Here is a 27,243-nt window from a genome sequence, read left to right on the forward strand (position 1 = left end):
TACAGCGTGTCGGCGGCTTCGCCCACTTGCCACCAGAAGCCGGCGATTCCAGGGTTTGCCGATTCATCTCGATAGTAATAGCGGGAGAATATGCGCGCGTCGCAACTTGTTGCTGGTTGTTTTATTCTTATATCGGGTGTGTTCATCATACGTGGCCTCAAAACTGCTGAGTCTGCGCGCATAGCCTAAATGTTGACTATACACGTTAAGAGACGATTATTCATGTTTAAATACCTTGTTGATTTATGCTGAAATGTGTCGGGTTTTTTTGTTACCAGCCTTTTGATGAACAGAACATTACTTCTGAGTACAGCTTTACCAGTGTACCAACATAGTTCACAATATAAGGAAAAATATCTAATGACTGAACGTTTGCGTGCTCTTTTTTTTTCTTTGTCCCATACTGAATGTTATTGTCCCGCCGATTTTTTAAATCATCAGTCCCTATTTTTTGATTTTCTGGAAATACGATCTGGCAATACTACTGGAGACCTAGGCAAACAACAGCTACTGCAGCGCATGAATTCACTGCACATCTGGTCCATCTTCCTGGTTTTTTAAGTAACGGTTAACTCAGAACTGGGAAGGATGTCACCTACTGCTTCTTGCAATCAGTACAGATTGCAGCGAATTAATTCCTTTGTTGCTAGTATTACAGGTTCAGGACGCAAACAGAATGGACGTGCTTATACAGAGATTAAGAGGAAAAATAAAACAGAAGACCCTCCCTCTATTGCTCACTTCGTTCCCAGTGGCTCCCATCCGCTGTTAGCTACTCTGACTAACATGTCAACAGCTGGCAGTACTGGAGTTTCATATTGTCACCTCGCTCCTCTCCTCGCCGTTTTCGTCTGCGTTCCAAACTGGCACCTCTTCTAATATTTCAAGCGTTCCACTATTGTCCCTATTAGTGTGAATGAAGATCGCTCCATATGTACATGGAGGGGAAAAAATCTTTTTGATGGTACCACGAATTGGAACTGGATCCTCTGTGACAGTCCTCACGCTATCTTACCAGATATGGAGCCGGGCTCGTGCGTGTCATAAAAACCCACAACCTCCTGAGTCAGGACTTTCATAGTCTGTAGGAAATATCTCCCTTGCTCGTCGTCATGATCACCGCCATCTTACTACTGTTACAGACGAGAATACTCGACATTTCGGAGTGTGTGATGCAGAACAGTGAGCAATATACTTTCCAACATCTACGGGATCGCCGACAAGATGTTGGGGTGTTTTTTTTGGGGGGGGGGGGGGAGGAGACCAGACTGCGAGGTCATCGGTCTCGTCAGATTAGGGAAGGACGGGGAAGGAAGTCGGCCGTGCCCTTTCAAAGGAACTACCATGGAACGATTTAGGGTAATTACGGAAAACCTAAATCAGGATGGCCGGACGCGGGATTGAACCGTCGTCCTCCCGAATGCGAGTCCAGTGTCTAACCACTGCGCCACCTCGCTCGATCGACAAGATGTGCAAAGTTCGGCAGTATACAGCAGATACTAAGTAGGTAAAATGCATGTTTTCACTTACATCGCTAAGCCGCGGAGAATGAACTATTAATTATTATCTGCCGATTTGACATACACAATTTTTATTTTACGAAAAATACAGCATTTTCACGTTTAGTTTTCGCTAAGTTCGGTCACGGTTACTGAAGGGTTTAAATAGCAGCAAAGAAAGCCACGATAGGCTTAATCACACTAAGGACTGCCTCTGATACTAATCTCAACATTCACGCACACACAGACATGCATTAATCAACAGGCACGCGGTTTTGCTTTATACGGTTCATAATTGTTGTTATAGTAAAATTTGTGCTCTTCTCCAAAGTTCGCGTGTGCAGAAAAAAACTCTGCTTTCCTACATTGAGGCATTCAATCCTTTGCTCACACAATTCACTCATACACTTTTTCATTTCAGGAGGCGATTAGTTGCTTTGTCATGAAATACTTTACAGACCACTGTAGTTCCACCTAGTACTAGAGAAAGTAACACTTACTTACTAACAGAGTATGATTGATATAGAACGTAGAGGAAATGTGAGCATTGACACTTCTTCAGGTAACATTCAATGAACACATGAGCATTTAGAATATCATAGATAGGGGATACTAGTACCTTAAAGTACGTAAATATGTCAAAAATAATTAACGTACTCCACGATGACTGTTCGCTACATTTGAACAGCACCCGAATGAAAAACGGTCTAAAATGAAGATGATATTACAAGTCACTACGAAAAATATTTCAAAATGGTTGTATGAAAAATTATAATTTTCTGTTGTTCCCACTGAATACTTGCAGATATGAGGTAATATGCTTGTAAGGTCAGAGAAAAATGTCGCATAAATCCGTCCAAAACTCATGCTGTAGCGTATGAGGCCGAAGCCCTCTGCGGCTGTTGCCGAGAAGCTAAAAAAGTCCTCAGTTGCTTTACGTTCCCCGTAGACAGGTAAAAACCGTGGCAGATCTATTATCCATCCACCAGGTTTATATACATTACCGCTCGTCGTGGAGAAACAGTTACTCGTGAAAATTTTTCTAAGGCCCGTAATCAAGATGCACTGTCTCTCTCTACTGATATAGCTGCCAAAGCGGGAGTGGCTAGCAGTACTCCAAGTGAATGTACCAGTATTACACTCCGATGTTAGTTTTGCCATATGGAAGATGCTTGAGAGCAGCCGAATTCTTCACTGGGACTAGTTACTTATAGTCGTTATGGGACTGGCAATGAATACTGATACTGTCCAGCAGAACACACGTATTGCCACAATACTGTTAGGGGGGCTGCAGTGACATCCGAACGAGATACAGGCCTACACCTGCGAGACCTCGCGGTCCCCGAAGAGCGTCACACTCGCCGCGACACCCTCGCGTGAGAAGTGAAAATGGCGGCAGCCTGTTGCGCGAGGAAGTGACGCCGCAGGAGTGGTTACATGTAGGTGGGCTTCATCTTGTAGGCGCGCTTCCAGATCTCGCAGAGGCAGACGGTCGAGTGGAAGCGGTAGAAGATGGCCAGCGGCATGGAGACGTGCGTGATGATGGTCCACGCCCAGAGCCCGTAGAAGTGCAGCTGGATGGGGTGGGACTCGGCGCGCGACTTCTCCAGCGTGTTGATGGCCCACATGGCGAGGTTGGTGACCAGCAGGAAGGTGACCAGCTCGCGGCCCGGCTTGCGCCGGATCTGGTCGGGCGTGGCGCACGAGCGCCGCGACGCGTCCAGCACGAACATGGTCTGGCACGTCGTCTGCACCAGCGACGCCAGCGCCGTGATCAGCACCAGCACCTGCGGACAGCGTGACAACTCCACCTCAGCTGGCGCTCAGATCACAGCAACCGCGGTACAACAAGTAAACTGACCAAGTGCCAAATGCCGGTAGGAGCGTTCCGTACAAACTTCATTATCTCGACAGACATTTCATTCGTTCCGAGACTCGAAGGTTTTGCCTATTATCGCCATTGTGTAGAGGACAAGGGGTTATTTGTAGGAAATATGGTGCGGAATTGTGATTTAGTGTGTTTCAGTGCGCGATGCGCCAGCGTCACGGCAGACGGCGGACGAAGGCTGGCCGGTGCGTTATGCAGGTGACACAGTTTTGCAACGAGTGTCGGTATGTGTGTACGTGCACGGCAGCCATCAACAGCCAGAACGCAGCATTAGCAGAATTACGCAGGCGCGAGCTGCGTCTGGCACGGTTGCATTAGCCAACTCATTGACAACCTTCTAATAAACATACCGCCGCGTAACTGGCGGATTCAGCAGCGGTCTGCACTATTTAAGGGCATCAGAGATGGGCGTCGGCATTCTGTTCGACCGACTGGGCGTTTGGTCGCTGTTACGTCGTCGTCATCTGTGGCGCTGTCCCCGAGGACCGCCGGCCGGTGTGGCCCAGCGGTTCTAGGCGCTACAGTCTGGAACCGCGAGACCGCTGTGGTCGCATGTTCGAATCCTGCCTCGGGCATGGATGTGTGTGATGTCCTTAGGTTAGTTAGGTTTAAGTAGTTCTAAGTTCTAGGGGACTGATGACCTCAGAAGTTAAGTCCCATAGAGCTCAGAGCCATTTGAACCAACCCCGAGGACCGGCCAGTAGAGGGCGTTGCCCAATGCTGCACCGGCGACTCCTCGCGTCGTCACGAGCTGCAGCGTCTGCAGGAGGCAGGCAAGCAGGGCCGAACCTCCTACCGCCTGCGCAGCCACTGACCGAGCGAGGCGTCGCGTTCCCCAGGGCTGCGTGCATCAGCACGTATCCTCCACGACACGGGCGGTTCGGCTGAGCTGCCGGAAAATGTATTGGAAGATGCAACAATAAAGAGGAAGATTGCTAAAAACAGCCACCTTCTTCTACCCAGCCACGCCCTACAACCCCGACCACGTCACCCGCTCCGGGCAACCTATTACAATTGATACTGGCAATGTATCACTTCCATAGACTCCAAAACTCAAGTTGGAAATTTGTGGTAAAGACTGTTGGTCTATACTAGTGACGTCATCGGTCCCTAGGCTTACGCAATACTTAATCCAACTTAAACTAACTTATGCTAAGGACAAGACGCACACACCCATGCCCGAGGGACGACTCGAACCTCCGACAGGGGAGCTGCGCGAACCGCGACAAGACTCCCTAGACCGTACGGCTAACCCACGCGGCTCCAAAACTCAAGCGAATGTCTTAATCTCAATTTTGAAGTCAGGTAACAAATGACAAAAGAACAACGTTTTCGTGTTATGTGTCTCTCTCTCCGATGTTATTCAATCTGTATATTGAGCAAGCAGTAAAGGAAACAAAAGAAAAATTCGGAGTAGGTATTAAAATTCATGGAGAAGAAGTAAAAACTTTGAGGCTTGCCGATGACATTGTAATTCTGTCAGAGACAGCAAAGGACTTGGAAGAGCAGTTGAACGGAATGGACAGTGTCTTGAAAGGAGGATATAAGATGAACATCAACAAAAGCAAAACGAAGATAATGGAATGTAGTCAAATTAAATCGGGTGATGCTGAGGGGATTAGATTAGGAAATGAGACACTTAAAGTAGTAAAGGAGTTTTGCTATTTAGGGAGTAAAATAACTGATGATGGTCGAAGTAGAGAGGATATAAAATGTAGACTGGCAATGGCAAGGAAATCGTTTCTGAAGAAGAGAAATTTGTTAACATCGAGTATAGATTTAAGTGTCAGGAAGTCGTTTCTGAAAGTATTTGTATGGAGTGTAGCCATGTATGGAAGTGAAACATGGACGATAACCAGTTTGGACAAGAAGAGAATAGAAGCTTTCGAAATGTGGTGCTACAGAAGAATTCTGAAGATAAGGTGGGTAGATCACGTAACTAATGAGGAGGTATTGAATAGGATTGGGGAGAAGAGAAGTTTGTGGCACAACTTGACTAGAAGAAGGGATCGGTTGGTAGGACATGTTTTGAGGCATCAAGGGATCACAAATTTAGCATTGGAGGGCAGCGTGGAGGGTAAAAATCGTAGAGTGAGACCAAGAGATCAATACACTAAGCAGATTCAGAAGGATGTAGGTTGCAGTAGGTACTGGGAGATGAAGAAGCTTGCACAGGATAGAGTAGCATGGAGAGCTGCATCAAACGTCTCAGGACTGAAGACCACAACAACAACAACATTTCTAAATTAACGATTTTCTGATTATTTCCTTCAATCGTATTCTAAAACTTTTCACCTTGCCAAATTTCAAGATTCTGCATCAGGAAGAAAAAACCTATACGTTTTAATGAGCGAGTTTGCGGGTATCAAAATTTGTGACATAAATGGCCATATCTTTTGACTGCACTGACTTAGAATCCAAACTGATATGTCCAGCGTTCGCTTCTACCAGTTTTTCCATTCATCTGTAAAGAATTCGTGTTAGTATTTTGCGCCCGCATCTCGTGGTCGTGCGGTAGCGTTCTCGCTTCCCACGCCCGGGTTCCCGGGTTCGATTCCCGGCGGGGTCAAGGATTTTCTCTGCCTCGTGATGGCTGGGTGTTGTGTGCTGTCCTTAGGTTAGTTAGGTTTAAGTAGTTATAAGTTCTAGGGGACTTATGACCAAGCAGTTGAGTCCCATAGTGCTCAGAGCCATTTGAACCATTTTTTAGTATTTTGCAGCTGTGACTTATTAAACTGATAGTTCGGTAATTTTCACATCTGTCAACACCTGCTTTCTTTGGGATTTGAATTATTATATTCTTCTTGAAGTCTGAGGGCATTTCGCCTGTCTCATACATCTTGCTCACCAGATGGTAGAGTTTTGTCAGGACTGGCTCTCCCAAGGCTGTCAGTGGTTCTAATGGAATGTTATCTACTCCCGGGGCCTTGTTTCGACTCAGGTCTTTCAGTGCTCTGTCAAACTCTTCACGCAGTATCATATCTCCCATTTCATCTTCATCTACATTTCTTCCATTTCCATAATATTGTCCTCAAGTACATCGCCCTTGTATAGACCCTCTATATACTCCTTCTACCTTTCTACTTTCCCTTCTTTGCTTAGAACTGGGTTGCCATCTGAGCTCTTGATATTCATACAAGTGGTATGTTTTCTCCAAAGGTCTGTTTAATTTTCCTGTAGGCAGTATCTATCTTACCACTAGTGAAATGCGCCTCTACATCTTACATTTGTCCTCTAGCCATCCCTGCTTAGTCAATTTGCACTTCCCGTCGATCTCATTTTTGAGACGTTTGTATTCCTTTTTAGCCCTGCTTCATTTACTGAATTTTTGTATTTTCTCCTTTCATCAATTAAATTCAGTATCTCTTCTGTTACCCAATGATTTCTACTAGCCCTCGTCTTTTCACCTACTTGATCCTCTGCTGCCTTCACTATTTCATCTTTCAAAGCTACCCATTCTTCTACTATTGTATTTCCTTCCCCTATTCTTGTCAATCGTTCCCTAATGCTCTCCCTGGAACTCTCTACAACCTCTGGTTCTGTCAGTTTATCCAGGTCCCATCTCCATAAATTCCCACCTTTTTGCAGTTTCTTCAGTTTTAATCTACAGTTCATAACCAATAGATTGTGGGCAGAGTCCACATCTGCTCCTGGAAATGTCTTACAATTTAAAATCTGGTTCCTAAATCTCTGTCTTACCATTATATAATCTATCGGAAACCTTTCAGTATCTCCAGGGTTCTTCCATGTACACAACCTTCTTTTGTGATTCTTGAACCAAGTGTTAGCTATGATCAAGTTATGCTCTGTGCAAAATTCTACCAAGCGGCTTCTTCTTTCCTTTCTTCCCCCCATTCCATAGTCACCTACTACTTTTCTTTCTGTTCCTTTTTCTGCAGTCGAATTCCAGTCCCCCATGACTATTAAATTTTCATCTCCCCTCACTATCTGAATGATTTCTTTTATCTCATCATACATTTCTTCAATCTCTTCGTCATCTGCGGAGCTAGTTGGCATATAAACTTGTACTACTGTGGTAGGCGTGGGCTTCGTGTCTATCTTGGCTACAATAATGCTTTCACTATGCTGTTCATACTAGTTTACCCACGCTCCCCTTTTTTATTCATTATTAAACCTACTCCTGCTTTAGCCCTATTTGATTGTGTATTTATAACCCTGTATTCGCTTGACCAGAAGTCTTGTTCCTCCTGCCACCGAACTTCACTCATTCCCACTATAACTAACTTTAACCTATCCATTTCCCTTTTTAAATTTTCTAACCTACATGCCCGATTAAGGGATCTGACATTCCACGCTCCGATCCGTAGAACGCCAGTTTTCTTTCTGCCGATAAGGAAGTCCTCTTGAGTAGTCCCCGCCTGGAGATCCGAATGGGGGACTACTTTACCTCCGGAATATTTTACCGAAGAGGACGCCATCATCATTTAACCATAGAGTAAAGCTGCATGCCCTCGGGAGAAATTACGGCTGTAGTTTCCCCTTGCTTTCAGCCGTTCGCAGTACCAGCACAGCAAAGGCGTTTTGGTTAGTGTTAAAAGGCCAGATCAGTCAATCCTCCAGACTGTTGCCCCTGCAACAACTGAAAAGGCTGCTGCCCCTCTTCAGGAACCACACGTTTGACTGGCCTCTCAACAGATACCCCTCCGTTGTGGTTGCACCTACGGTACGGCCATCTGCATCGCTGACGCACGCAAGCCTCCCCACCAACGGCAAGGTCCATGGTTCATTAACCGAAAATTGTCGGAGTATATGCGTCTGAAGTGCCAAGTTGGAACGAACACATACAAACAACTGCATCCTACAAACCCGCTATTAAATCGATTTCTGAGTATTTCTCGTCACCCTGAGATCCACTACCAGGTTCAAAAAATGGTTCAAATGGCTCTGAGCATTATGGGACTTAACAGCTATGGTCATCAGTCCCCTAGAACTTAGAACTACTTAAACCTAACTAACCTAAGGACATCACACAACACCCAGTCATCACGAGGCAGAGAAAATCCCTGACCCCGCCGGGAATCGAACCCGGGAACCCGAGCGCACTACCAGGCATGATTGTTATAAAAGACTGAGAAAATGTAAACAGTAATGTCACTTTCATTATGCGTTCGTTTAGGAAACACGAGAGCGTCATGAAGTGTCTCATAGAACTTCAGAGACTGCAAAAGAGGCATTTTGCATGACAGAGAAGTTTACTATTATAATTCCGAACTCATAGGTTTCATGACGATTCGAGCAATGTATTGCTTCCGTCCACAAACAAATCGGGAAGTGATTACGACAGAGAAATTCATGCTCGTAGGAAGCTTAAGGAACAGGAAAGGGCAGGAATGGTAGTGTACGTAAAGTACCATACACCATAAAACGCGAGGTGGCTTCTCAAATGTCGTGTCGTGAAAATGTACCAGCAGTAATTATCGTCTGGTAACCGTAAATTCAGTTGACAGGTAATCGTGCGTAATATTGCATCAACTTTACGTACACCACCAAAATTCCTACTTTCTGGTTTGTTAATGAGTCATGTAACTAATATAAAGTAGATTCTGAACTGCCATAATTTCTATAAATGCGTTAGCCATCTAGGCTACTAGATATGAAACAATACATAGGTGTCTTACAAACGTGATTAATCGGTTAAATTACAAAAAACGTTTAACCAGCAACATCAAAGAGAGTATACGAGGCTATAAAGACGATATATTCGAATATATCTTCGTTTAACATCGGCAGACTGTTAATGGTCATGTCACTTGAAGCTGCAGTTGGATCTCGTCTGTCACGACTTTAAATACACTGCTGGCCACAGTAAATGCAACACCCTGAAGGAAGCATCCGAATCAAGTGAAATTTACACCATGGGTTTGCAGCGATGAGATATGCAACTGATTAGAATTTCAGCGCAGACGCACATCACGCGCGCCTGTGGCGCCACCTCATAGCGCCATTTAAGGCTTGGCGATTTCGACGAGTGTACGTTCGGCACGTGTGTTTACCTTGTGGTTGTTTCACAAGACGATCAGTTATGCCTCGTAGACAACAGCGAACATCTTTTGATCACGTATCCGAGTTCGACAGAGGAAGGATAGTGGCTTACCGAGATTGTGGATTATCATACAGAGAAATCGCTAGTCGTGTTGGACGAAACCAAACAACTGTAATGCGGATATGTGACCGTTGGATGCAGGAGGGTACGACGGACCGACGTGGTCGATCGCATTCACCTCGGTGCACCACTGCACTTGCTGATAGGCAAATTGTGCGCATGGCAGTGACGGATCGCTCAGTGACATCCCGAACCGTAGCACAGCACATTGCGTCTGTAACGCATCATCCAGTGTCTGCGCGTACCATTCGACGCCGTTTACAGCAGAGTGGTCTGTCCGCAAGACGTCCATTGCTTCGTCTACCATTGACGCAGAACCACAGACGTCTCCGTCGCCAATGGTGTGATGACCGACGGATGTGGACGGCAGAATGGAATGACGTTGTCTTTACTGACGAGGCACGCTTCTGTCTGCAGCACCACGATGGTCGGATTCGAGTGTGGAGACACCGTGGAGAGAGGATGCTGGACACCTGCATTATGCACCGCCACACTGGTCTTGCACCGGGTATTATGGTATGGGGCGGTATTGGATATTACTCTCGCACGCCTCTAGTACGCATTGCCGGTACTTTAAATAGCCGACGCTACATATCCGAGGTGCTGGAGCCAGTTGTCCTTCCTTACCTTCAGGGCTCGGCCACAGCCATATTTCAACAGGATAATGCGCGACCACACGTGGCACGCATTGTCCAGAGGTTCTTCGTCAATAACCAGATTGAATTGCTTCCCTGGCCGGCTCGCTCTCCGGATCTTTCGCCGATAGAAAACATGTGGTCCACGGTTGCTCAACGAGTGACCCAGATTACATCCCCAGCTGCCACACCAGATGATCTTTGGCAACGTGTGGAAGCTGCTTGGGCTGCTGTACCCCAGGAACACATCCAACGTCTCTTTGACTCAATGCCGAGACGTGTGGCAGCGGTGATCTCCAACAATGGCGGCTACTCTGGCTACTGATTCTGGCAGGAACCACATGTCACAGACGTCTGTAAACGTAATCATTTGATACTTGGTCAACATGTTATCTACAAAATAAATCTTGTTGTGCTACCTCTTGTCTTTCTTGGTGTTGCATTTACGGTGGCCAGCAGTGTACGTATTTCATGACCCTGTCAAAAAGTTCTTATGTGCACCTATGTGACCTGAAGTCGGTTTTCTATGTTGCACAACCGCTTCTCACTGATCGCTCTTTTCGCATCATTCACGCTGCTGAGAACCGCTACTTTTGATTCATAGGACGGTACTGGTGCAGCGACGCGTAACTCACCGTGTTCTTCTCAATGGTGAAGTGACCACCGATGATGGTGAACGTGCTGTAGATGAACATGCCGGTCTGCGCCCCCACCAGCAGGATGTTGTCCAGCTCCAGGTTCCGGCAGCCGTCGTACTTCAGTTGGCGAACCTGTCAATCATCAACAAAAAACTATAGCAACATATTTTGGTGCCTTAACCGTCTGTGAGTGAAAAAAGTATACAAAAGAAAAATGTGCCTTGCTGTAATTACTTTTAGATACTTGGCTCAAACTTGGTTAAAATCCACAACGAAATATCTACTCTACAGCGTACAGTACTCGATAATGAAACTGTCTGACGGATAGAAACGGTCTGGTGGACCACACTTCCAAAGCAAGACTTGACCCGTCACGAGTAAGGCTTGTACTTGTTAACCATTTGAGCACGCTCCACTGACTGTCTCGGATTTCTATACTTGATTTGCCGCTAGTGCCCGGTAGGGATTTGGAAATTTTCGAAGGGAACGTTCCAGGCAGCTACAACCACATTGAAGCGGAAAATTACAAGTCTCTGAGGCTATGTATGTACACTATCTGTTCAAATATATCCAGACACCTATTACTGGACACTAACAAGGAAGGATCCACCCTCCGCCTATATGACGGTTTGCACTCTTCTGGGGAAACCTTCAGTAAGGCGCCTGAATGTCTGTTGAGGGGTGGCAACCCATTCTTGCTCAAGAGCAGAAACCATAGATGGTAGTGATGCTGGACGCTGGTGTCTGGAGCAAAGCCGAAGTGCTAACTCATCCCAAAGATGTTTCATTGCGTTCGTTTCGGGACTTTGGGCAGACTAGTCCATTTCAGGTCACTGTCCACAAACCATCCTCTGACATATTCTGCCTTATGACAGAGTGATTTCTCATGCTAATGCAGACACCGTTACCAAACAATTACTCTGCAGTAAGCGGTACAAATGCTCTAAATTGTGTTCACATCCCATGGCACGTAGTGTTTTCTTAAGCGCAATAAGAGGAACACACCCTAACCACAATAAGTAACCCCATTCTGTAACACTGCCTCCCTCCATACTTCACTGTTGGAACTACAGATGATGGATGTTAACGTTTTTCGGCCATTCGCCAAATCTAAACCCTTCTGTCAGATTACTGTAAGCTGTAGCGTGATACGTCACTCCCAATCACGCGTTTCCGCTCATCCAGAGCGTCGCTGTCTACACCACCTCAAACGTAGCTCAGCCTTGACGACAGAAATCTGTGGCTTTTAAGAAATTGCTAAATCTTTGTAGCCCATTATTTATAACTCCCTAAGCACAACCACTGTGCTGGCTAGACTGCTGGTAACACTTTAGAATTCAAAAACCATTCCGTCCACCGATTTCGTGTGATCCTCTACAACTACCTTCCGCGATTCCTGACGATTCCTATCCATCAGTGGCATACATCAGGTCTGTTTGGTCTTGGTTAGCTGTGGTAGTTCCTTCGAGTGTCCACTCCACAATCACAGTACCGACAGTATACTTGGGCAGCACGAAATGGGTTGTAATGTCCCTGGTGGATTTGTTACTTATACACTGCTGGCCACCGTAAATGCAACACCCTGAAGGAAGCATCCGAATCAAGTCAAATTTACACCATGAGTTTGCAGCGATGAGATATGCAACTGATTAGAATTTCAGCGCAGACGCACATCACGCGCGCCTGTGGCGCCACCTCATAGCGCCATTTAAGGCTTGGCGATTTCGACGAGTGTACGTTCAGCACGTGTGTTTACCTTGTGGTTGTTTCACAAGACGATCAGTTATGCCTCGTAGACAACAGCGAACATCTTTTGATCAAGTATCCGAGTTCGACAGAGGAAGGATAGTGGCTTACCGAGATTGTGGATTATCATACAGAGAAATCGCTAGTCGTGTTGGACGAAACCAAACAACTGTAATGCGGATATCTGACCGTTGGATGCAGGAGTGTACGACAGACCGACGTGGTCGATCGCATTCACCTCGGTGCACCACTGCACGTGCTGATAGGCAAATTGTGCGCATGGCAGTGACGGATCGCTCAGTGACATCCCGAACCGTAGCACAGCACATTGCGTCTGTAACGCATCATCCAGTGTCTGCGCGTACCATTCGACGCCGTTTACAGCAGAGTGGTCTGTCCGCAAGACGTCCATTGCTTCGTCTACCATTGACGCAGAACTACAGACGTCTCCGTCGCCAATGGTGTGATGACAGACGGATGTGGACGGCAGAATGGAATGACGTTGTCTTTACTGACGAGGCACGCTTCTGTCTGCAGCACCACGATGGTCGGATTCGAGTGTGGAGACACCGTGGAGAGAGGATGCTGGACACCTGCATTATGCACCGCCACACTGGTCTTGCACCGGGTATTATGGTATGGGGCGGTATTGGATATTACTCTCGCACGCCTCTAGTACGCATTGCCGGTACTTTAAATAGCCGGCGCTACATATCCGAGGTGCTGGAGCCAGTTGTCCTTCCGTACCTTCAGGCCTCGGCCAAAGCCATATTTCAACAGGATAATGCGCGACCACACGTGGCACGCATTGTCCAAAGGTTCTTCGTCAATAACCAGATTGAATTCCTTCCCTGGCCGGCTCGCTCTCCGGGTCTTTCGCCGATAGAAAACATGTGGTCCATGGTTGCTCAACGAGTGACCCAGATTACATCCCCAGCTGCCACACCAGATGATCTTTGGCAACGTGTGGAAGCTGCTTGGGCTGCTGTACCCCAGGAACACATCCAACGTCTCTTTGACTCAATGCCGAGACGTGTGGCAGCGGTGATCTCCAACAATGGCGGCTACTCTGGCTACTGATTCTGGCAGGAACCACATGTCACAGACGTCTGTAAACGTAATCATTTGATACTTGGTCAACATGTTATCTGCAAAATAAATTTTGTTGTGCTACCTCTTGTCTTTCTTGGTGTTGCATTTACGGTGGCCAGCAGTGTATATGAAGTCACTGAGCTCTCCATATCGACGCATTCTGCGATTACTGCTTCTCCACTTACAACACAATAGTTCACACTTCCTTTTATACTGGCGGGTCCGCATCTGGCGACGTCTAATGGGCAAGTCCGCGTCACGTACGGGTGTCTGGATACTTTTTGTCAGCTAGTGTATATGACTATGCAGTGACCTTTGTAGGATAGTGTGGTTTCAAAGTCTCACCCATTTGTAATATTTCGTCTGAATGAGATAGCAGCTATACTATGTGATCAAAAGTATCCTGACACCTGGCTGAAAATGACTTACAAGTTCGTGGCGCCCTCCATCGGTAATGCTGGAATTCAGTACGGTGTTGGACCACCCTTAGCCTTGATGACAGCGTCCACTCTCGCAGGCATACGTTCAGTCAGGTGCTGTAAGGTTTATTGGGGAATGGCAGCCCATTCTTCACGGATTGCTGCACTGAGGAGAGGTATCGATGTCGGTCGGTGAGGCCTGGCACGAAGTCTGCGTTCCGAAACATCCCAAAGGTGTGGATTCAGGTCAGGACTCTGTGCAGGCCAGTCCATTACAGAGATGTTACAGTCGTGCAACCACTCCGCCACAGGCCGTGCATTATGAGCAGGTACTCGATCGTTTTTAAAGACGCAACTGCCATCCCCGAATTGCTCTTCAACAGTGGGAAGCAACAAGGTGATTAAAACATCAATGTAGGCCTGTGCTGTGATAATGCCCCGCAAAACAAGGGGTGCAAGCCCCCTCCATGAAAAACACGACCACGCCGTAACACCAGCGCCTCTGAATTTTACTGTTGGCACTACGTATGCTGGCAGATGATATTCACCGGGCATTCGCCATACCCACACCCTGCCAAAGGATCACCACATTGTGTACCGTGATTCGTCACTCCACACAACTTTTTTCCACTGTTCAATCGTCCAATGTTTACGCTCCTTGTACCAAGCGAGTCGTCGTTTGGCATTTACCGCTCGACCATGAAATCCAAGTTTTCTCACCTCCCGCCTAACTGTCGTAGTACTTGCAGCGGATCCTGATGCAATTTGGAATTCCTGTGTGGTGGTCTGGATAGATGCCTGCCTATTACACATTACGACCCTCTGCAACTGTCGGCAGTCTCTGTCAGTCAACAGACGAGGTCGGCCTGTACGCTTTTGTGCTGTACGTGTCCCTTCACGTTTCCACTTCACTATCACATCGGAAACAGTGGACCTAGGGATGTTTAAGAGTGTGTAAATCTCGCGTACAGACGTATGACAACTGACACCCAATCACATGACCATGTTCGCCGGCCGGAGTGGCTGTGCGGTTCTAGGCGCTACAGTCTGGAGCCGAGCGACCGCTACGGTCGCAGGTTCGAATCCTGCCTCGGGCATGGATGTGTGCGATGTCCTTAGGTTAGTTAGGATTAATTAGTTCTAAGTTCTAGGCGACTGATGACCTCAGACGTTAAGTCGCATAGTGCTCAGAGCCATTTGAACATGACCATGTTCGAAGTCTGTGAGTTCCGCGGAGCACTCATTCGGCTCTCTCACGATGGCTAATGACTGCTGAGGTCGCTGATATGGAACACCTGGCAGCACAATGCACCTAATATGAAAAGGTATGTTTTTGGGGGTGTCCGGATACTTTTGATCACGTAGTGTATGTCGGACAATCTGTTGAAACTACTTCCGGGCTCTGTGTGTAAGCCCTGTGACATACCGAAACTATAAAAATGAGTGGTCGCCGAAAACAATCTTACGAAGACGTACATTATTAGGCTCGACACAGATTCCAGCTCACGATTCAAACCGGGACTCACGCTCCGAACAGTACGTAGAAATTAATATCTGTTTCAACAACTGGATTTGCGGACTACGCATTCAGCGTTTCATATCGACAGATTACAGAGAAGTACTTTATGGTCCATATTAACCTCATGAAGGAGGAGGGAGGGGGAAAAGGATTAGCATTTAACATCCCGTAGACGAAGAGATTATTGGAGAAGGAGCAAAACTAGACGCGCTATTTTAACCACAGTCCCCAGAATACAAGTCCAGTGTTGTATCACTGCGCCACCTTGCCTCGCAACACTGTTAAGGGGACAATGCTCAAATGGTTCAAATGGCTCTGAGCACTATGGGACTCAACATCTTAGGTCATCAGCCCCTAGAACTTAGAACTACTTAAACCTAACTAACCTAAGGACATCACACACACCCATGCCCGAGGCAGGATTCGAACCTGCGACCGTATCAGTCCCGCGGTTCCGGACTGAAGTGCCAGAACCGCACGGCCACCGCGGCCGGCGGGGACAATGCCACTGGAATGAAGTAACATCGTTGGCACCGATGTGGTCTCTGGTCGTAAAGCGGGCTCCTCCGGCTCGAGGGCACGCTCGTGAGCAGGGGAGCGTTCACTTGCCCGCGGGGCTCGCCTCTCGGCCGCGGGCAGTGGTTGAATGGGGCAAGCGGCTGCAGGGGCCATATGCGTGGCCTGGACGTGACGTCACAGGGAACTGCAGCTGCATTCTGAACCCCGCTTCGAGCACGGCTGTTTGTGAAATCGCCCTAGTTACTCATCTGCGTGAAATTAGTCTCAGAATTATAAACTAAAGACCACAAAAATGCAACAGTCGATAAGGGATCAGTCGGCTGCGTGGCAGTGGCGAGCAAAACAAATTAACAAGTAACCCTTGTACAACTAACAGCAGTTTTATTGACATTTTTTTACGGACTAGTTAGAAGAAGACAACTGCACCTACAGCAGGTGATATTTAATACACCGATGTACAGGCCTGAAGCATTGACTTTTTAGTTTTTATCCTCTTCATTGCAGAGAATACGCACATAATCCCAGCTGCATTCTTATGTGGACTGGAGAATTTTCTGTCTTTACATTCTGGTACCACTGAGACAAATTCGAACAACCGTAGTACCCGTACCTTAACAACTTTGAATTTTTTTAAGTTAGTTGCAACTGCATTGTAGGTGCCACGTCATTACGTACAACGGAAAAAGGAGTACTGAATAATTGTAGTTCCTTCCCTAAGTCGTTCATTTCTTGAAACAGCGACTCGAAACTTTGTTTTACTTGATTAATTATACACTCCTGGAAATGGAAAAAAGAACACATTGACACCGGTGTGTCAGACCCACCATACTTGCTCCGGACACTGCGAGAGGGCTGTACAAGCAATGATCACACGCACGGCACAGCGGACACACCAGGAACCGCGGTGTTGGCCGTCGAATGGCGCTAGCTGCGCAGCATTTGTGCACCGCCGCCGTCAGTGTCAGCCAGTTTGCCGTGGCATACGGAGCTCCATCGCAGTCTTTAACACTGGTAGCATGCCGCGACAGCGTGGACGTGAACCGTATGTGCAGTTGACGGACTTTGAGCGAGGGCGTATAGTGGGCCTGCGGGAGGCCGGGTGGACGTACCGCCGAATTGCTCAACACGTGGGGCGTGAGGTCTCCACAGTACATCGATGTTGTCGCCAGTGGTCGGCGGAAGGTGCACGTGCCCGTCGACCTGGGACCGGACCGCAGCGACGCACGGATGCACGCCAAGACCGTAGGATCCTACGCAGTGCCGCAGGGGACCGCACCGCCACTTCCCAGCAAATTAGGGACACTGTTGCTCCTGGGGTATCGGCGAGGACCATTCGCAATCGTCTCCATGAAGCTGGGCTACGGTCCCGCACACCGTTAGGCCGTCTTCCGCTCACGCCCCAACATCGTGCAGCCCGCCTCCAGTGGTGTCGCGACAGGCGTGAATGGAGGGACGAATGGAGACGTGTCGTCTTCAGCGATGAGAGTCGCTTCTGCCTTGGTGCCAATGATGGTCGTATGCGTGTTTGGCGCCGTGCAGGTGAGCGCCACAATCAGGACTGCATACGACCGAGGCACACAGGGCCAACACCCGGCATCATGGTGTGGGGAGATATCTCCTACACTGGCCGTACACCACTGGTGATCGTCAAGGGGACACTGAATAGTGCACGGTACATCCAAACCGTCATCGAACCCATCGTTCTACCATTCCTAGACCGGCAAGGGAACTTGCTGTTCCAACAGGACAATGCACGTCCGCATGTATCCCGTGCCACCCAACGTGCTCTAGAAGGTGTAAGTCAACTACCCTGGCCAGCAAGATCTCCGGATCTGTCCCCCATTGAGCATGTTTGGGAGTGGATGAAGCGTCGTCTCACGCGGTCTGCATGTCCAGCACGAACGCTGGTCCAACTGAGGCGCCAGGTGGAAATGGCATGGCAAGCCGTTCCACAGGACTACATCCAGCATCTCTACGATCGTCTCCATGGGAGAATAGCAGCCTGCATTTCTGCGAAAGGTGGATATACACTGTACTAGTGCCGACATTGTGCATGCTCTGTTGCCTGTGTCTATGTGCCTGTGGTTCTGTCAGTGTGATCATGTGATGTATCTGACCCCAGGAATGTGTCAATAAAGTTTCCCCTTCCTGGGACAATGAATTCACGGTGCTCTTATTTCAATTTCCAGGAGTGTATGTTTACAAAGGAGACGTCAGCGGGTATGTTTAGAGGATCAAGGCGAGTGAAGAACGTCAGATTTCCGTTCCCCATTTGCGTCTCCAATACACGGAGCTTATCTCCTGAACGCTTTGAATTTGTCATACGTGTGTAACGTCAACAAATTTGTTCCCCTACAATGACACATTAGTGTATTTAGGCGTATCGTTATATCATCCAGAAAACGAGGTGTGATATCCATTTTGGTTGTATGAGGCAAGGAATTTCTTCCCCTTTTACGTCTGTAAGCAAATAAATTTCCGCACGAATTGCGAAACAAAATTTCAAGAACCTAAGTCTCCTGAGCCGTCGACCAAATCGCTCCTGTCACCGCCGTCGATGAGTTCGGAAGGGCCGTACTCAACATGCAGGATTTCAGCAGCTCCAGGTGACAAGCACCCGGGAGCATAGACAAATTGGTCGCTTGGGAGCGAAGGATCGCACAGCCAGGTCACGTACTGGAGTCAGGAACTGGCCTCGTTTACAGCCAGACCAGTATCTACGCGAACACTCCGGCGACCGCTGGAGCACCACAGACTGCCAGCACGGCCGCCATTGCTGAAGTTTCCGCAAACTCCACTATGCCCTGGGAGCTACAGAATATTCATGGTCTCAGATTCTTGGAGCTTGCAAGAGATTAAATTAGATTAGATTAGATTAGTACTTGTTCCATAGATCATGAATACGGCACTTCGTAATGATGAGGAACGTGTCAGGTTAATAAATGGTGTCTGTACAAGATCTTACATTACACATGAGATTTAATATTTTAATTTTTTTTGGGTGAGGGGAGGGCGGGGGGGGGGGGGGGGGAATTACCCACTTACTATATCCAAAAATTCATCTAATGAGTAGGAGTAGTTGCCATTCAGAAATTCTTTTAATTTCCTTTTAAATGCTATATGGCTGTCTGTAAGAATTCTGGTGCTATTAGGTAACTGACCAAAGACTTTTGTGGCAGCATAATTTACCCCCTTCTGAGCCAAAGTTAGATTTAACCTTGAGTAGTGAATATCATCCTTTCTCTTAGTGTTGTAACCATGTACACTGCTATTACTTTTGAATTTGTTCGGATTGTTAATAACAAATTGCATAAGTGAATACACTTGTGTGGCTACAGTGAAGATCCCTAGCTCTTTAAATTAGTGTCTGCAGGATGATCTTGGATGAGCTCCAGCAATTATTCTGATTACACGCTTTTGTGCAATGAACACTCTTTTACTCAATGATGAGTTACCCCAGAATATGATGCCATCGAAAGCAGAGAATGAAAATAGGCGTGGTAAGCTAATTTACTCAGATGTATATCGCCAAAATTTGCAATGGCCCTAATAGCATAAGCAGCTGAGCCCAAACGTTTCAGCAGACCCTCAGTGTGTTTTTTTCCAGTTCAACCCCTTATCAATGCATACACCTAGAAATTTTGAATATTCTACCTTAGCTACCGATTTCTGATCGAAGTCTATATTTATTAATGACCTCATTCCATTTACTGTGTGGAACTGTGTATACTGTGTTTTATCAAAGTTTAATGAGAGCCCATTTGCAGAGAACCACTTAATGATTTTCTGAAAAACATCATTTACAATTTCACCAGTTAATTCTTGTCTGTTGGGTGTGTTAGCTATACTTGTATCATCGGGAAAAAGTACCAGCTTTGCATCTTCGTGAATATAATGGCTCTGAGCACTATGGGACTTAACATCTATGATCATCAGTCCCCTAGAACTTAGAACTACTTAAACCTAACTAACCTAAGGACAGCACACAACACCCAGCCATCACGAGGCAGAGAAAATCCCTGACCCCGCCGGGAATCGAACCCTGGAACCCGGGCGTGGGAAGCGAGAACGCTACCGCACGACCACGAGATGCGGGCAAGTGAATATAGAATGGCAAGATATATCAAGAACAGCAGAGGACCCAAGACCGAACCTTGCGGCACCCCATTCTTGATTCTTGCCCAGGTTGAGAAATCACTAGTTTTTGCATATTATGTGAACTGCTTATTTCAAGTTTCTGCACTCTTCCAGTTAGGTATGATTTAAACCATTTGAGCGCTGTACCATTCAGACGTATCCCGTAACCAGGTTCATGCGAGATGTACAGGATTCTCTCTCTCTCTCTCTCTCTCTCTCTCTCTTTTTCAAACGCCTACCAGCTGAAGCTTTTCAACATTTCTGTCACATTATCTCGGCAGTGGTGTAAGCCTACAACAGGTGCTTAATTTCCAAAAATTTTGGTGCCGCAAAACATCTCTCAGCCATACAATAGGCAACATATAAGTACGAGGGCAGTTCAGTAAGTAATGCAACACATTTTTTTTCTGAAACAGGTGTTGTTTTATTCAGCATTGAAATACACCAGGTTATTCCCCAATCCTTTAGCTACACAACACTATTTTTCAACGTAATCTCCATTCAATGCTACGGCCTTACGCCACCTGGAAATGAGGGCCTGTATGCCTGCACGGTACCATTCGACTGGTCGATGTCGGAGCCAACGTCGTACTGCATCAATAACTTCTTCATCATCCGCGTAGTGCGTCCCACGGATTGCGTCCTTCATTGGGCCAAACATACGGAAATCCGACGGTGCGAGATCGGGGCTGTAGGGTGCATGAGGAAGAACAGTCCACTGAAGTTTTGTGAGCTCCTCTCGGGTGCGAAGACTTGTGTGAGGTCTTGCGCTGTCATGAAGAAGGAGAAGTTCGTTCTGATTTTTGTGCCTACGAACACGCTGAAGTCGTTTCTTCAATTTCTGAAGAGTAGCACAATACACTTCAGAGTTGATCGTTTGACCATGGGGAAGGACATCGAACAGAATAACCCCTTCAGCGTCCCAGAAGACTGTAACCGTGACTTTACCGGCTGAGGGTATGGCTTTAAACTTTTTCTTGGTAGGGGAGTGGGTGTGGCGCCACTCCATTGATTGCCGTTTTGTTTCAGGCTCGAAGTGATGAACCCATGTTTCATCGCCTGTAACAATCTTTGACAAGAAATTGTCACCCTCAGCCACATGACGAGCAAGCAATTCCGCACAGATGGTTCTCCTTTGCTCTTTATGGTGTACGGTTAGACAACAAGGGACCCAGCGGGAACAAACCTTTGAATATCCCAACTGGTGAACAATTGTGACAGCACTACCAACAGAGATGTCAAGTTGAGCACTGAGTTGTTTGATGGTGATCCGTCGATCATCTCAAACGAGTGTATTCGCACGCTCCGCCATTGCAGGAGTCACAGCTGTGCACGGCCGGCCCGCACGCGGGAGATCAGACAGTCTTGCTTGACCTTGCGGCGATGATGACACACGCTTTGCCCAACGACTCACCGTGCTTTTGTCCACTGCCAGATCACCGTAGACATTCTGCAAGCGCCTATGAATATCTGAGATGCCCTGGTTTTCCGCCAAAAGAAACTCGGTCACTGCCCGTTGTTTGCAACGCACATCCGTTACAGACGCCATTTTAACAGCTCCGTACAGCGCTGCCACCTGTCGGAAGTCAATTAAACTATACGAGACGAAGCGGGAATGTTTGAAAATATTCCACAAGAAATTTCCGGTTTCTTCAACCAAAATTGGCCGAGAAAAAAAATGTGTTGCATTACTTATTGAACTGCCCTCGTCGATATATTGAGTGGGTGAGAGGTTTAGAGAGCGTGCTGCCTAGGACAACGGTGAATCATGGTGTGTACTGAGGTAGATCAGGACAGCACGGCCAATATCTGTTCCTGTATTACATCGTTGAAAGGTAGCGTCACGGGTACCTACAAGATTTGACACAGCTGCCATTTTGCTATATGGTGTTGCAGTTTTAACAGCAGTGAAGTTAGATAGGATGTGCGTAAACTGAGTTTTGAGCCCATATTATCTTAACAATTAGTGAACCAACTGCAAAATGTTAAACACTGTCTAACAAAAAAATTGAAGCGCCCAGAAGGCGTGGTCGACTGCCAGTCTAACTTTGTACACGTTAACGTAATCGGTGGATTTGTATATAATTAGAGTTTCAATTCTATGCGACAGGTATTTATAACCGACGTTTGTGTTTAGTATTGTTGTCAGGCCTACTGACAAGGGAATCTCCCCATCGCACCCCCCTCTGATTTAGTTATATGTTGGCACAGTCGATAGGCCTTGAAAAACGGAACACAGATCAATCGAGAAAACAGGAAGTAGTTGTGTGGAACTATAAAAAAAAAATAAGCAAAATATACGAACTGAATAGTCCATGCGTAAGATATGCAAGATCAAGGTCAATGTGAACTACGTAACGCAGTGGTCCCGTGGTTAGCGTGTGCGGCTGTGGAGCTAGAGGTACATGGTTCAAGTCTTCCTTTCAGCGAAAATTTTAATTTTATATTTTCAGACAATTATTATCTGTCCGTCCGTTATGTTTTCATCACTTTTTTGGGAGTGATTATCACATCCACAAGAAAACCTAAACCGGGCAAGGTAGAAGAATCTTTTTACCCATTCGCCAAGTGTACAAGTTAGGTGGGTCGACAACATATTCCTGTCAAGTTACGCCCATGCCGCCACCAGTGTCGTATAGAATATATCAGACGTGTTTTCCTGTGGAGGAATCGGTTGACCTATGAATTTGCGATCAAATGTTTTTGGTTCCTATTGGAGAGACATGTCCTTTCGTCTACTAATCGCACGGTTTTGAGGTGCGGTTGCAAAACACAGACACTAAACTTATTACAGTGTATAGAGACGTTCAATGAACGAACGGACAGATCATAACTTTGCGAAGATAAAAAAGTAAACTTTTACTCGAGTGAGGACTTGAACCATGGACCTCTCTTTCCGCAGCCGCTGACGCTAACCACGGGACCAGGGCGCTCCTTGGCTCAACACTCTACTTGATGTTGCATATCTTGCTCATGGACTACTCAGTTTGTATATTTTGCTTGTTTTTTTCATAGTTCCACACAACTTCTTCCTGTTTTCTCGATTGATCTGTGTTCCGTTTTTCAAGGCCTATCCACTATGCCAACTTATAACTAAATCTGGGGGGCGGGGGGGTGCGATGGGGATGTTACCTTGTGAGGTATATAAGGGGGAACAACGGCGTCTGACATTGAGCGACCACTGAGAACGGTACAGAAATGCTGAGACAGCGTTGTCAGCACCAGAGACAGTTACTAAGGAGTATCATCGTAGGGCTCTCTGTGGACGGCTGCTCGTATCTTGCAATAGCTTGCACATTCGAATGTGATAGTGGCCCGATGTTGAACTGGGTGGGAAAGTGAGGGCAGGCATGGTAGTCTTCAAGCTCCTGGTTGATGACACCTGATCATCTCAATGGATGAACGCCATATCGTGTATCAAGCATATCGCAACCCCTTCATCTTTGCGCACCCCATCCGAGAACACACAATAAACTCCCTGGGAGGTTCTGTGTCGCCATGAACCATTGGTCGGAGATTAGCAGCAGTAGAAGTAGCTACTGCTCGCAACACCACAAAACAAACGGCTGCGTTTGGAGTGATACCGTGATCGGGAAACATGGATTGGTGGAGACTGCGTCGCACTTTCTTCAGCGAAGAATCGCATTACCGGATCAGCATATTCGGTGAGTATGGCAGTGACCTCAGCAAATATTCATTTCTCCAATGTTGTGGAGAGGCAGAGCGGTGTTAGTCGTGACTTCGTGTTGCGGGGAGCCATTTCGTATGACTTCAGGACACGAATGTTAGCCATTGTGGAAACACTGGAGGTGCGATGTCACGACATGGAGGACATCTTGCGTCCTCGTGTGTTACGTATCGTGCGACGATACTGTGGTGCCATTTTTCAGAAAGACAGTGCTCGTCTACACATGGGACGTGTCTCTATGAACTGTCTAGGTGATCTTGAGGTATTCCTGTGGCAAGTAAACATGTGTAGGAGCAGCTCGGGCGTCAACTCCTTCCCTGTGTCAGTATTCAGGATACGAAGGATCAGTTACAACAGTTGTGGCCCAGGTTGCCTCAGGATATGCCATCTACACGCCTTATATAAAGAAAGATTATTCAGCAGATTTCTCATTTGTTTATGAGGCGGTCGTATTATGCCTCGCCTGAGATGGGGAAACGTCTACCAGGATACAACGGCTTCATAACACGCTTCCCAAGAAAATCAGTGCATGTATGTAGGGGGTGCAATGTCATACTCAAAAGTGGACTAATAATAAATACTTTGTACATTAGACTTGATTTTGTGATCACTGAAGTAACATCACATATTTTCTTAACCCGTTAAGTTTCATTTCGTTTCCTCCTCCTCTTCTGTGTGTTTCAGGGGTTTTCGATGGGTAGTGTATATCTTAAAATATGTCCTATATACACATATCAAAAAAAGTTTTCCATCAGCCTGGTTCCCAGAACTCCTGAAGGTAGACGTTGACTGTGGATATCGTGCCACAGACAGAGCTTCTTTGACAGTTCAGAGATGTCATTAAACCTGCCGAAAGATGTAAACAACCATGCATGAGAAGCGCCTATTAGGCGGAGGGGGTCCGACAGCCGATCAGTTCCAGTCATTCCACCAGGAAGGAGGTACACGGCTCGTGTTGTCTGTAGTTCAACCATGCCTAGACGCTCGATACTGCGGTTCGATCGCGTCCGCATTGTTACTTTGTGCCAGGAAGGGCTCTCAAAAAGAGAAGTGTCCAGGCGTCTCGCAGTGAACCAAAGCGAAGTTGTTCGGACATGGAGGAGATACAGAGACACAGGAACTGTCTATGACATGCCTCGCTCAGGCGGTCCAAGGGCTGCTACTGCAGTGTATGACCGGTACCTACGGATTATGGCTCGGAGGAACCCTGACAGCAACGCCATCAAGTTGAATAATGCTTTTGTTGCAGCCACAAGACGTCGTGTTACGACTCAAGTTGTGCGCAATAGAGTGCATGATGCGCAACTTCACTTCAACATGGCTAGGTTCATCTTCGGAAACACGGCACCATGCAGCGCGGTACAGATAGGGCCAACAACATGACGAATAGACTGCTCAGGATTGGCATCACGTTCTCTTCAGCGATGAGTGTCGCATAAAGCTTCAACCATACAATCGTCCGGAGTGGCCGAGCGGTTCTAGGCGCTATAGTCTGGAACCGCGCGACCGCTACGGTCGCAGGTTCGAATCCTGCCTCGGGCATGGATGTGTGTGATGTCCTTAGGTTAGTTAGTTTTAAGTAGTTCTAAGTTCTAGGGGACTGATGAAAAAATGGTTCAAATGGCTCTGAGCACTATGGGACTTAACATCTATGGTCATCAGTCCCCTAGAACTTAGAACTACTTAAACCTAACTAACCTAAGGACAGCACACAACACCCAGTCATCACGAGGCAGAGAAAATCCCTGACCCCGCCGGGAATCGAACCCGGGAGGGGACTGATGACCTCAGATGTAATGTCCCATAGTGCTCAGAGCCATTTGAACCAGACAATCGTCGGAGACGTGTTTGGAGGCAGCCTGGTCAGGCTGAACGCCTTAGACACACTGTCCAACGAATGCATCAAGATGAAGGTACCCTGCTGTTTTGGGATGGAATTATGTGGGGCCGACGTACACCGCTGGAGGTCATGGAAGGCGCCGTAATGGCTGTACGATACGTGAATGCCATCCTCCGACCGATAGTGCAACCATATTGGCAGCATATTGGCGAGGCATTCGTCTTCATGGACGACAATTCGTGGCTCCATCGTGCACATCTTGTGAATGATTTCCTTCAGGATAACTACATCGCTCGACTAGTGTGGTCAGCATGTTCTCCAGACTTGAACCCTATCGACGATGCCTAGGATGCATTGAAAAGGGTTGTTTGTAAACGAGACCCACCAACCACTCTGAGGGATCATCGCCGTTGAGGAGTGCGACAATCTGGGCCAACAGTGCCTTGAAGATCTTGTGGACAGTACGCCACGACGAATACAGGCATGCATCAATGCAAGAGGAAGTGATACTGCGTATTAGAGGTACCGGTGTGTACAGCAATCTGGACCATCTCTGAAGGTCTCCGTGTATTGTGGTACAACATGCAATGTGTGGTTTTCATGAGCAATAAAAAGGGCGGAAATGATGTTTATGTTGATCTCTATTCCAATTTCCTGTACAGGTTCCATAACTCTCGGAACCGAGGTGATGCAAAACTTTTTTTTGATGTGTGTAAAAGTACGGACTAATGTTTGTTATGAACAATAAAAATTAAGGTCCGCTATAGGTGTGCGTCACACAAAAATAAATAAAATTATTAAGACGTTTTGTGCTTACTTGGACCATGCCAACGAGCGTGGCGACGGTGGTGGTGGTGTAGAGCGTGAGCTCGCAGATGTTGACCTCCATGACGGCGAGGCCGACGAACTCGGGCTTGGAGATGAGCACGAAGAAGAGGATGAGCGAGATGATGGTCAGCACGAGCACCAGGATGCCGACGAACAGCCCCTTGTGGGCGCGCGCGCAGTCGACCGAGTAGTGGTGTGGCGGCCGCTTGTACGCCTGGTGGGCCAGCCCGGCGCCCGGCGGCTGCCCCGCGCGAACCCCGCCGCTGCCCGTGCCGCACGAGATCTGCCGGCAGAGCAGAGCACAACTCGTGAGGAAAGCCCCAAGTCGTTGCTTTTGTGCTTTCCACTCGGTTTGTGCCTGTGCGTTCAGAACTCATTTCCTTTGCTTGTGACCCGTTATCATGACAAGAGTGGTGGACGACCGAACTGGAAAGACGATATTCCATTGCCTGTGTTATTTTGATTACGATGGGAAGTTCCTTGGCATCGTAATCCAGAATAACACAGGGAATGCAATATCGTATTTCTGTGCTGGTACGTGGTCTCGCTGTAGCGTTCTCGCTTCCCGAGCACGGGGTCCCGGGTTCGATTCCCGGCGGGGTCAGGGATTTTTCCTGCCTCGAGATGACTGGGTGTTGTTGTGTCGTCTTCGTCGTCATCATTCATCCCCA

General features: G+C 47.3%; 1 protein-coding gene across 1 annotated transcript in view; it reads right to left on the reverse strand.

Moving 5' to 3' along the window:
• Positions 1-1,546: 1,546 nt before the first annotated feature.
• The window catches only part of LOC126252732 (proton channel OtopLc-like), a 318,240-nt gene continuing 292,543 nt past the window's right edge, over positions 1,547-27,243 (reverse strand). The window contains exons 10-12 of the mRNA XM_049953634.1: positions 26,562-26,855; positions 10,782-10,916; positions 1,547-3,286 (exon numbers count right to left, since the gene is read on the reverse strand). Coding sequence (XP_049809591.1) covers positions 2,933-3,286; positions 10,782-10,916; positions 26,562-26,855 — 783 coding nt within the window. The 3' untranslated portion in view covers positions 1,547-2,932. The remainder of the gene's footprint in view (positions 3,287-10,781; positions 10,917-26,561; positions 26,856-27,243) is intronic.

The sequence above is a fragment of the Schistocerca nitens genome, chromosome 4 (assembly GCF_023898315.1).
Source record: "Schistocerca nitens isolate TAMUIC-IGC-003100 chromosome 4, iqSchNite1.1, whole genome shotgun sequence".
Classification (NCBI taxonomy): domain Eukaryota; kingdom Metazoa; phylum Arthropoda; class Insecta; order Orthoptera; family Acrididae; genus Schistocerca; species Schistocerca nitens.